The 12,141-nt window shown below is 40.5% G+C and overlaps 1 protein-coding gene across 1 annotated transcript in view; it reads left to right on the plus strand.

Annotated features, from left to right (window-relative positions):
- The window catches only part of LOC124163494, a 45,601-nt gene that overhangs the window by 6,464 nt on the left and 26,996 nt on the right, over positions 1-12,141 (plus strand). The window contains exon 5 of the mRNA XM_046540439.1: positions 9,144-9,346. Coding sequence (XP_046396395.1) covers positions 9,144-9,346 — 203 coding nt within the window. The remainder of the gene's footprint in view (positions 1-9,143; positions 9,347-12,141) is intronic.

Consider the following 12,141-nt stretch of genomic DNA (forward strand, 5'->3'; position numbering starts at 1 on the left):
CAACTATTAAGTACGTGTAAGATAGATATTTGTTTCCAGCACCCATAGAATTTTAGCGGCAGCTGGCCTAACCGCCATTTATGTCGCCCTCTATCGCTCAGCGACGAGAAAAAATAGAAAAACGAGGGCCTTCACCAATTTCCAAAATAACCTTCGTAAGTTAATATTTTGAGTTACTCCGTATTTTCAGCTGAATGTGCTACCTTTTCAATAGTTATTTTCATTAAGATTCAGTTACGATCATAAATTACGTAGGATATGATTATCTTCTGGCGAATGTTTGAAGTAAATTCTATTTGAGTTCTCCGTCCGGCTACTGTGATCCATCATCTTTGCAGACGTTGCTATGAAATACTTTATTCTTCATCATTTCTCAACGTGTGTGAAGTATTGGTTCACTTTCGTGAATTCCCAAAAATGACACTCAAAAACCTGTACCTTCACCTCATTTAGTTTTCGTGTTCCTTTCTCTGCTGTATTGAAAGTTATGCAAAGGATCATTGACATAAAGAAAAGATTTTCTTAGTTTTAGCACTAAAAAATAGTCGCGCCATAATCGCAAATAAATATAGTGTGGAAAGAGCAAAGAAAATAACTTCAATTGAAAAGTCAGCGGAGAAGAAGAGAGAGAATTATAAGCACGGCACTATTTCCCCGATAGTGGAAGATACTTCTTCAGCCTCTCTCCGGTTAATAACTTACCCCTGTTGCGGGTAAAGATGAACCATGTCCTTCTCCACAGTCGGAGAAAGTTCCCAGTGGGTGGGGTGAATAAGAGTGGGATGGGGATTGCCTGAGGAAAGAAGTGGTCAGCATAACGAGGGGTGAAGGGGGCAGGAGAAAGATGGGTGGGGAAAGGGCCTTCAGCTCTGCCTCAGTCTACGTTTGGGGGGCGTATTTTTTTATGACGCACTCAAGCTCCGTCACCTTTGGGAGGGAGTGAATGAGAAATGCTGGGGAAGGAGGGGTTTTGGATGCGTAAGGTGAGTGTCAGCAAGATCAGCAGAAGGCCGAGGGAGGAAGTAAACAAAGACTTTGGAAAGAAAGATCTCTCGGCATGGGAAAACGGGGAGACGCGCGAGAAGAAAGTTCATGGTTAGAGTTAGCAGTGCGTCTTCATTACGAGTAGCCTGAAAAATAAGTTGGTGGTAAATAGAGCCCAATACTTAAGATATTTAAGTTGTTTATTCAGGAAGGGTAATATATACACGAAAAGATATTACTAAAAAAATCTGTTATTTTTTTTTCTTTTTGCCCTTCTCCATCGCCGCTTCCACCATGGTTCCTCACTTGCATAAGTGGGAATGAAATTGGGGACCTAAGTCGTTCGCCAGAACAAAAAATCTTAATGTTTGGAGGGCAGCGTATGCTTTTTTTTATTTGGTGACATTACTTCCTCACTTTATCTTCGTTATCAATGCTATTCTGACTAGTCCCGGCCGCTGCTTCTTCCAACGTAGGTACCGGTGTCCCATTGTTGCAAGCCTGGAGATCATCGTCTAGGGCAATATAATCGTTTGATGTTGCATGCTGTGCTCTTCCTGCTTTTTCCAAGAAGTTTTCAACATCATCTTTTAAGCCTTTAATCTCCTCCGCGATTTCATCTGCTGCAGCTTCCTTAAGGTATAACGTAACGAATCAACCATAGCCGTGATATTATAGTTGTAGAATTATTAGTAGGCTAGTTGTATCAATTACCAACCTCGAGAACATCCTCATGATGCGCTATCAAAGGGAATCCGGCCGATTTCCAGCAATTTGCGATTGTAGTGGAGGAAATCAAGTACGTCTTTGAACCGTGTTTCTGCAATGAAAAATAGCAATTTTATTAACTTGGCCATTTTAGCAAAGTTAACAAAATCATTATTTCTCATCGCAGAAACACGGTTCAGAGACGTACTTGATTGCCTGATTGGCAGGAGTGCGATGCAAACAATAATTTTTTGATTATGGCATTGATTGATAGATTTTCCTTATGCAGTCAGAGCGGTCACTTTGGGGAGGGAGGCCCCCCGCTCGGAGGGTCAAAGAGAGGGGCCAGCGAGGGTGAGCTCGTCGAGGAAAGGGTCCCGGATAAAGGACCCTTCGAAGTGCTTCGGCGAAAAGTAGTCAAGTAGTCTTCATAGTACGTTCACAGCAGTGCAAAGGGTTGAGTAGGAGTGTACAAAATACCCCGCGCGACCTTCCTGACATGTTAAACTACAAAGTATTGTCGATGCAATGTTTACGAATAGGCGCGTAAATAGGGGCACTATGTCAGTCGCGATATTTTTACTGAACTCCTACTTCCCCTAAATTCCTACCGTGAGGTTTTAGGCGAACCCTTTCTCTCCAAAGTTGTACTATCATTTACGATTTCACACTTTTGATGAACCGCAATCCGAAGCGCTGATTTTTTTAGCTACCTACGCCAGGGTAACTAGTTTTGTTGACAAATATTTCGCCATATTTCGTATAAACGAATGCCATTCGTTCCTGGGGACCGATCCGAGGTTTGTAATTTCAAAAAATTTCGTATAATCGAATAGTGCCATGTATTTACCATAGGCTTTTTGCCGGGACTGCAATATCACTTTGTATAATCGAAAACTTCGCAAAATTCTGCTTCGTATAATCAAGAGTTTACTGTAGTAAGATCAGTTTGAAGGAGCTCTCCTTTCTGCTCTCTTATCTCCTAGGCTTTTCTTACTGATGTATTTATTCTCTAGCAGTCTTTAACATATTGACCATAATGGTGTTCTAGTGCATATTTCCTGTGATGCCATTGATGTTTTTTATCAGTTGTGTATTATTGGTGTATGCCATATAGAAATATCTGATAGTAAAAGTAACTGAGGCTGGCAGGTTGTAGTAGAATTACATCCTGATTTGATTAGAAAGAGAGATGGCAATTTTCCACAAATTTATTTAATAATGTATGATGTGTTTTAAACGTTAGGTCATTCTCAAGCTCAATGTAAAATGGTTGAAATCAGGAGCTGTACAGGCGGTCCAGGACTTTCGTACACAATGCGTTCCCGAAAACTTGTACGAAAGTCGAATTGTACGAAAGTCGAACCATTGACTTCCATACTAATTAGGGGTTACGTTCCAAAAGAGCGGAATTTACGTACTAATACAAACGAAATTCGGGTGATATTTCGTGCAATATCGTTGCTGAAGGTTTACATGAATTAAACAGCCAAGGGGACTCCATTACAAGGGGACTCCTATTGTAATATTCGTGTAAACAGCACTCAAACGAAAAAAACATAATTAGAAAGAAGGTCATACTATAGTTTTATTGAAAGCTATTCGATGATGTCTAGTCAACTTCTTTTGAAAAATATCTTCAATGAAGGCTTTCCTCTTCTCTTGATAAAGGAGCCTATAGCAGGCAGTCTCTCTCCCAAATAAATCACCTAGATCAGAGTCAATTACCAACAATTTCCTTCATTATATACGTTCATATTGTTCGCATATACTGCCGATACTGCAATTTGAAACAATTGAATGTTGGGATGCGCAATAAACATAGCGGGAATTTTAAAAAAATTACGGACCAGCGTCCGAAAGTCCGAATTTAGCGTACAAAAGTCGAGTAAAAGGTGTCAATTTTGAACGTACGAAAGTGCGAATTGTACGAAAGTCGAGTGTACGAAAGTCGAGGACCGCCTGTATTTATGTACCGTATTTCTCCGAATATAGTCCCCCCCACTAATTTTGAGGCTTCAGTTTTGGGAAAAGTAAAAAAAATGCGTTTGAATATACAGTGAGTCCTCGTTTAATGTCACTTACCGTTCCTGAAAAATGTGACGATAAACGAAATGACGTTAATCGAAGCACAATATCCCATGAGAAACAATGTAAAAAGTGAACATCGGCTCTTAGACCTCACAATTCCTACGCGAAAAAATTTTAGCGTATCATATTTGGGCCATTTTTTATGATGGGAATGCCAAACTATGGCATAAATACGAGTCCCTGTCTTCATTGACGGCAATACCAGCAGCAACGTACATCCTTCTCCATTTTTGTATCTTCCCGCATTTGCCTTTCGGCTTCGCTATGGTGGTCACCCGGTCGAGCGTCGCCTGGGCATCATCATCGCTGAAACATTGTCGCAGTTACAGGAACCAAGATTATTGAGAACACGGCGAAAAAGTGACGACAAATACTCCGAGTTCTACACAGAAAAATTCCTAGAAATCACTTTTCAGGTTCCAGAAAACCATTGACTTTACTTGACATTTACGCACTTAACATTTGCGCACCTACCTAAGAATTCATTTAGCAGAAAATTTGCTATAAACGTAATCGAAATTGACAATAAACACACCGTTTTACACTTCGTTTAGACTCACTGTATTACCGCTCACAAAACGAACAACCTGCAACGCCTGCTGCTTCGCATTTTTTCTCGCGCGAAATTTATAAGACTGACCAGACCTGACATTATCGCGAAGAAAAGGTTCGATAAACGAATGACGGTCTCAAAATTTTCGTGACGTTATCGCGATATGACGTTAAACGGGGTGACGTAGAACGAGGACTCACTGTAGTCCCCCCCCATTTACTTTTACCACAGGCATTTTTGGAAAAAAAGGGGGGACTATATTCAGTCATATACAGTAGTTCGGATGAGTGGGTGAATGTTTGTTCGTTCATCAGGTAAATGCCTCCATCTTGCACAATTTCTAATTTTTTAACTCTTCAAGTCCAATCTTCAGCCTTTCCTCTCCACGTGGATGGTCTCAGAGTCAAAATCACATGAATGTTTCTCTTCTAAGAGATGTTTCATCACAAGGCAGGTGGTGTCTTCTAAAATTAACACAAGAACTTGTTTTTACTGTCCGGTCACCTTGAAAAAGCTGCCTTGCCATATGAAATAAAGATCCATCCCTTTCAACAGTCAGGCGTATGTAAAATGAAATGCAAGTATTGCAAAAAAAGTGCACATCAGTCAGACAGGCTGGAACTTCACCACCCAGAGGAAGGAGCACAGAAAATGCTGGAAAAAGGAGAAATGCTCTGTATGTAACATAGATTTTTTAACACGTTGTGGACCGGGTATTTAATTCTAATCTTATCGGGTAGGACCGTGCATTTAAAGGAGCTTTAACCTAAATGACACTGATACACAAAAACCCTCATAAAATGTTTACTTTTTAACGTATTTTAATAAAATTTGAAGCCTTTTACTTACCAGAGGTGTTAGTACTTAGTTTTTGTATGGTATTTGGTGAAATATGCTCCTTTGTGCAGGGAAACCTTGCAGAATCCACAAATATACCGAGTTTCCTTCCTAAGTTTGTTAGCAGAACAAACTCGACACATCCACGATGGATATTTCTTCTTCCCATGCCCCACTATCTTCTCTAGAGTGTGTTTCATCATTCCCCCTGCTAGCCTTGCCGGGTTATCCTGCCTAGGCGCTCGCTGAGTCGGCCTTCCTATCTCGCCCTCTGTGTCATCATCGCTGGAAGACGCACTTCTTCCCTGCTCACATTTGGCCCAGCCCTTGGCTACTTCCAAAACAAATTTTTTGAAGGTCAAACGGGTAGAAGTGTTCAATGTTTTGTATACCACAAAAGAATTAAATAGGGCACAGTTGATCAACCACAACACCACTTTTTTTGTCCACTTCATAGTTTTTCTTAGTACTGAAAAGTAAGCCAAGTACATATCAGCTTTATCTACACCTCCCATGTACTTATTGTACTCCAAAATACAATTCGGTTTTTTCTGTATCTGTCCCGTCCATCTGTTTCGCTTTCCTTCGCCCATACTCGAGTTATGGATTGTGGAAACCATCCTCACCTCCCTCTTGTCCTTCCACACAAGTGGCAGAACTTCCTCCCGTCTACAGAATGTGTAGTCACCTTTCTTCATACTTTTTATTTCATGCCTAAATTCAGTGGGAAGCCCCCTGTTGGCACGGATGGTTCCACAAACTCGAGTTTTTTTCGCTCGAAGATTTTCAGCTATTTGTACGCTATTGTAATAATTATCTTGGAACACATGATGCCAAAGGTGTAAATACGGATCTAAAAGGGTCAATATGGTTTCCTCTAATTTTTTTCCTTCAGCTGTGTATATTTCTACGTTGCAAATATAACCGCTTTCACTCTCACACACCATTTGCACCAATAATTCGTACTTCACAAATTTCCCTGGATTGTATGTTCTAAATCTCAATCTTCCCCTCCAAGGTATTACTCCTTCGTCTAGGGAGAGATCACGTTTAGGTATATACACAGTTTTAAATTTTTCTAAGAAATATGCTAGAATTGGTCTAATTTTATGTAGCCTATTGGAAGATTCAGAATTTGATTCGTTATCACTGAAATGCCAAGAATTCCAAATTTGTTCAAATCTGTTCCTGCTGAGCAAGTTACTAAAAATGGGTGTACTGATAAATTCATCAGTGCTCCAATATTCCTTGATTGAATCTTTCCTGACTTTTCCCATCAAAATTATAATTGCTAAAAAACTTTCATCTCTCCCACCGTTACATTTTTCCACTTCCCAGTTTTCTGCGAAGACTTGTATCTGCCTTCGTTCTGCATTCGATACAAATTGGTCTCATTACACATCATTTCGAGAAGATCATCCCCAAAAAACATTTTTGCCACTTCTAAAACACATTCACAATTATCAGGAGCATTGATGATTCCTGCCACTCCCTGAAAATCTTCTAAACTTCCAGGAAGGTCAATTTTATTCCATGTCACCGAGGTGTCTTTCACTAAGCTACCATCGCTATCACTTGCATCCGAGTCACTATCATCAGTTTAAAATAACTGCAGCTTTTCTTTTAGGTTGTCTTCCACCAATATCAAAACCAATTTCACTATCTTAGCTCTCACACTAGTCTACACAATCATCTGGCATGTCTGATAAGGCATCAACACAAAGTTCTTCGTATATATCCTTCTCTGTCATTCCGCAAGCACCACCACTAGTTGACGCCATTACTATAGACTAGGTCTTATTGTTTTTGGAGTAATTTTTCGGTTGAAAAGATACGGAGGAATTATTGCTGGAAATTAATGAAATTTATGTAGGCTACATATGGATGCACTTTCATAGGGTAAACGTCCACCAACTTTCATCCAAGGAAATGATTCCTCACTAACTACGTGACTTCAGATCTCTAACGAAGAGAGTAAAGAACACAAGAACATCCCAATGGAGACTAATATGCATTCTAAGCAAAGGGAAACATTGGAGACTAACAAAGATAAGCGTTGTGGCCATCTGGTCCTTTTCTATAAAGGACCGAAAGATAGGGTCCCGCTGAAATGACCCTCATAGTCCTTGGCCCTCGAGACTCGTTGATGTGTTTACGTTGAGCGCTGGAGATAGGATGTCTTGTGAGAATCCAGACCATGGCGCGTGTGAAAGACAGCCGAATGCACCCAGAGGTGAAACATGCATTATTCACTTTGCGCCATACATTGTAATGTAGCTCATACATTATGATGTATGGCGCAAAGTAGGCGATGAGAGAATTACCGACAATTGATTTTGTTAGAGCCAAATAAAAGGACCAAAAAAAATTCAACCAAAATTATTCCTTATCATCTAAAATATAATAATTCGTAGATTCAGAACATTGTAGAATTTAGAGAGTTGCTGTTATAAAAAAATGAATTTTTAATCGAGTTTTTTTCACACGTTATGGCTTAGTGACATTTTGATCTTATACATTAGTAATCTCTAAAAGTGGATTACGTTCATCGAAAAAATATTAATAAATTTATAATTTGAATGGTATAAAACTAATCTAAATCAATGAAAGCACATTCTGAAATACACCAGAAGCAAATGCGAACATAAGTAACTAATATTAAAAGAAGCAGAGTAAGTTTTATTATCACATGTGAAAACACGGAAATCTCCGTGGCCGGTCCTCAGCATTCGGCACGCAAAACACGGAGATCTCCGTGACCAGTCCGCAACATGTTAAGGTCCTGATTCATTCCCAAATTTTAAATTTGTGAAAATTGTCTTGTTTGGCAGTTCTGCACAGTTTTCCTTCATTTAGGGTAGTAAAAAAATTTCCCACTCATGATTTTTTACCAAATTTAACATTTTTTCATGGCAGTTTTTGGAAGTGATTATCTAAATCTGTAATTTCTAATCAACAAGAACATTCTCATGACATTTTTGCTAGAGTTGATTGAATCTACCAGGTAGTACTTTTTCATCTGCATTCTTCCGCAAATGCAGCACCAGGATGATGGTCTTGTAAGCCAGCTGATTTGTCTTTACGCAATATTTTGCTCCCGCTTCTGATCCCAACTTTGGGTACTTCCTATATTGAAGACCTAATGGAGCTAAGTCATTCAGAAGTCGAGTATGACTAACTTATCCTAAAAAAAGTCGTGTTGTGATTGTCATCCTGAGTGAGTCATGTGCAGCTTTAAGTGAAGTCTTCAGTGTGAAGGCAGTGTTTTTGGTCGTTTAATTTGTAATAAACCAGTGGGAAACACAAAATTATGTTTTTTTGTTTGTATGGAAGATTCCAAACATTTAAATTTATGAAATATGATTTGTCTTAGTTCCTCTGATTTCTTATTTGAAATTAGGTAATGTGGTAAAAATTTTCCAGTAAGCAGAGTTGACATCAGGTCTGGGAAATTAAATGTTGCTGATATTCTTAAGGGTATTCTATGCTTTTAATCAAGCAATATTCTATAATTGTGCTGGTCATTTGTATGTCTTGTATGACATAAGATTATGTGGTAATAATGTTCCCATCAGCGAAGGAGGGAACAGTCTACCTGCGTAAGGAAATGTTGATGATATTCTTGTCTCTTATCTTGGTTCATTGTACCAAGCCTATGTTTACCCTGACTAATACTTGCTGATAGTGGCAAGAGCACAACAGCTAAGGCAAGTCACCCTTTTAACCCATAGTCCAGGTCCAACATGGCGTAAAGTCAGTGATCTTACTCGAGTTGGTGTGTCAATGTGGGTTGGCCCTTTCCCAGGGTATAAATGAAATAATGAGTGAAGAAACCATGGATTTTCGCATGTTGTATCTCTAATTGTAACATATGTTGTATGCCTCTGGTGTGCTCAGTGCCTTATACCAGTTAAGATTGCTGGTCATGGCTTATGACTTTTTCTTGGTCCTTTCTTCCATTGTGACGCAGGTGTGCGGCCGAACCGAGGAGCTGGTCACATGTCACAGGGCCGTGGAGGCATGGGAGCCCGGAGAGGGATGGGAACTCCAAACACAAGGCCGATGGCGCTACCAAAACCAGTGGGGGAGGATGCATTCCCTCCTAAAAGGCCTCCTCTTCAAGATAATCCTTCTCAGGCCATCAAGGTGTCACCTCCAAAGAAAAGAAAGGTGGTAAGCATAATCTGCATGTTTCAGCGCTAACCTCATGAATAGGTGCCTGGTGGGGGCTCTTAAGGGTACCATTGATGATTAACCTGTTGGAGGATGCATAGTAAAATGAGGAATTAAGGTGTGCTTGCAAGTGTGGTCTCTAAATAACCTAAATATGCCTATTTGACTATGGCTTGAATTTTTTAATAAACCTTGATTGCTTGGAAGACTAGGCATTCTTATACAGGGGAACCCTGATCTATCGTTCCCGCATTCATCGTTTTCCCACATTCATCGTTCGCCATTCCTGGTCCCAAATAAAGTTCCATATAGACAATGTCATTTTTTCCCGCATCTATCGTTCGCTGAAGTATCCTTTGAAGATCGCGGTCCCGACTTAAAATTTTCTCGCATCCATCGTTTGACAAAAATGAGATCAAGTATGCACGAACAGGGTTCCCACTCAACCGTGAAAACCTTAAAACCGTGATTTAGCCGTGAATTTTGTCTTCCGTGAAAAAAACAGGAAAAAGCTGTGAATTTCATTTTAAAACCTTAAAAATCTCTCAATCTTGATAATAATACCTTCCTAGAAATTTTCAACTTCGTTTGTAGTGAGCGCACCTCTATTCATTGTGGCGAGCATCGTCGCATGGGTCAGAAAAGCTTGGGAACGAATGTTGCCTGAAGAAAAAAAAAACATCTTTTCCCAGCGCAGGGTTTTTCTCTCCCCCCTCCTGAAATATGACACCACTTCTTGTTTTCTTTCCTCGACTGGCTTGGTTTCCCCTCCCTCAATCACTGCATAGTCCCCCTTCCACCCAATTAGGCTTCCCACTGGCTGCAGCGACCACTTTCGAAACTAAATCTAGATGGCCTTAGTGTCGAAAAATTTGAACGATTATTCAACACCCTCAATCCTGTGATTGGAAGACCACTAACCTTGACAACCTGCTATGCGCTGTGAACACTACGCTCCCTGCGTTTGTACCGGGCGACAGCGAGCTTTCGGCGCGACGTTACTAATTCTCGTGCGTTGCGGCCTTTAAGACCCTGAAAACGAGAGAAGATTTCCACTTATGGCAACACAGCATTACACGATTTTCGCATGCGTCGACCTGGGACTTGCCAGTTTTACGTCGCAACCGGAAAGTTTGTGTGGAGTTATTTACTGTTGGTGGTGATCCAGTTCCTCTGCTTTGTGCTATCTAAGGTTATGCTGTTTGTTTGTGTCGTTAAAGCCTCAATGCCGTCGCGATATAAACTGCTACAAAGTCGTTCCATTTGTCCCAGAGCAACGGCAAGAAGGGAGCATGATTTGCCTTTGATTAGAGAGATCGATTCAGTTTTGGTTTCAGAGTATTACGATAGCAGAGAAAAGAAGTCATTACACTGCCGCTTTCAAAAGAAAGTTATATGGTGGAACCTCGATCTATCGTTCCCGCATTGATCGTTCGCCGTTTCTGGTCCCAAATAAAGTTCCTTATAGACAATGTTATTTTTTCCCACATCTATCGTTCCCCAAAGTATCGTTTCTCGCATTGATCGTTTGAAGATCGCGGTTCCGACGCATAATTTTCCCGCATCCATCGTTTGACGAAAATGAGACGAAATAAATACAATGTGCCATTTATGGCTATTTCTGTTTATTTTATCTCTGCGGGTGAGCTGGTGTGGCCAAAGAAAGTGGAGATGTGGGGAGGGAAAGTTTCTCGACATTGATTTTGTCTATGCCAATCAGCAAACAGTGGGCGTGGCGTCAGTGAGTCGCTCTCAGACCTCCACCGAGTGAACATGGTGAATCTGCTCATGGAGCAGTGTTGCCAAACCTCACGCATTCTTCTTGTATGTGACTAATAAGGAGACTTTGCCTTACTGATGTCATGAAAGAAGATGAAACCTTAGGGTTAGCTTGTGACATAAATGTCAGTTTAGGGCTTATTCTCAAAAAGCAGTCAAGTAAAAAAAATGTAACACATCCTAAATGAACAAATCTGAAGAAGATGGAACAAATAACAAAAAAATGGAGGAGTTGGCAGAATGGAAAAAATTTATTCTCTCCGAGTTTCGAACCCTGGTCTTTCATAACAGAAGCACGGCACGCTACCACTCGGCCAAATCGTGTTAAACAATATACGAAAATTTTTTAATTAAATACAACGTGACCATATTTTTAAATTTTAAAATGCTTTTCTCAAACCTGGGCGTATATGGACAAAACCCTTCAACAGTATTCCTATCTAAGTGTCTACTTTCAAATAAAAAAGGTTTCATCTTCTTTCTTGACATCAGTAAGGCAAAGTCTCCTTGTAAGTATGCCATCCACCAACGGTATCTCATTCAGCCCGGTAGGTGACAATGTCATGGGCTTCTGAGAGAGGATTATCCCTAATACCTTCCAAATTAGCGGGTTTATTGTCTCGGCGCCAGGGCCAAATTAGCTGTGGCCACCCATGGCTCACACGTTTTCAGTGACAAAGTAGGGCGGCTATGTATATTTGGCAACATTATGTTCGCTCCTCCTCTCTCTCTCTCTCGGTACTACCCCTCCCCAACAACGAAGCCATCCGAGAGCGTGCGTGCTCTCATGAAAGCTCACCCGCAGACATAAATGAATAGACTATAATAACGACAAGCACATAGTTGGAATCTTTCCAAGAGATGGAACTACCATTGGGAGATGCTCAGTGCCGTGTGAAAGTAACATTAACGCATTTCCCAAGATCCGTTATCCCCCTCCATTCAGCATTCACCTCCCACTATGACGCTTTCCTCTTCTTCAAAATAAAAAAAAAGGTCCCAGCTCGCGCAGGGAT

Source organism: Ischnura elegans, chromosome 8, assembly GCF_921293095.1.
Source record: "Ischnura elegans chromosome 8, ioIscEleg1.1, whole genome shotgun sequence".
In the NCBI taxonomy this organism is placed as follows: Eukaryota; Metazoa; Arthropoda; class Insecta; order Odonata; family Coenagrionidae; genus Ischnura; species Ischnura elegans.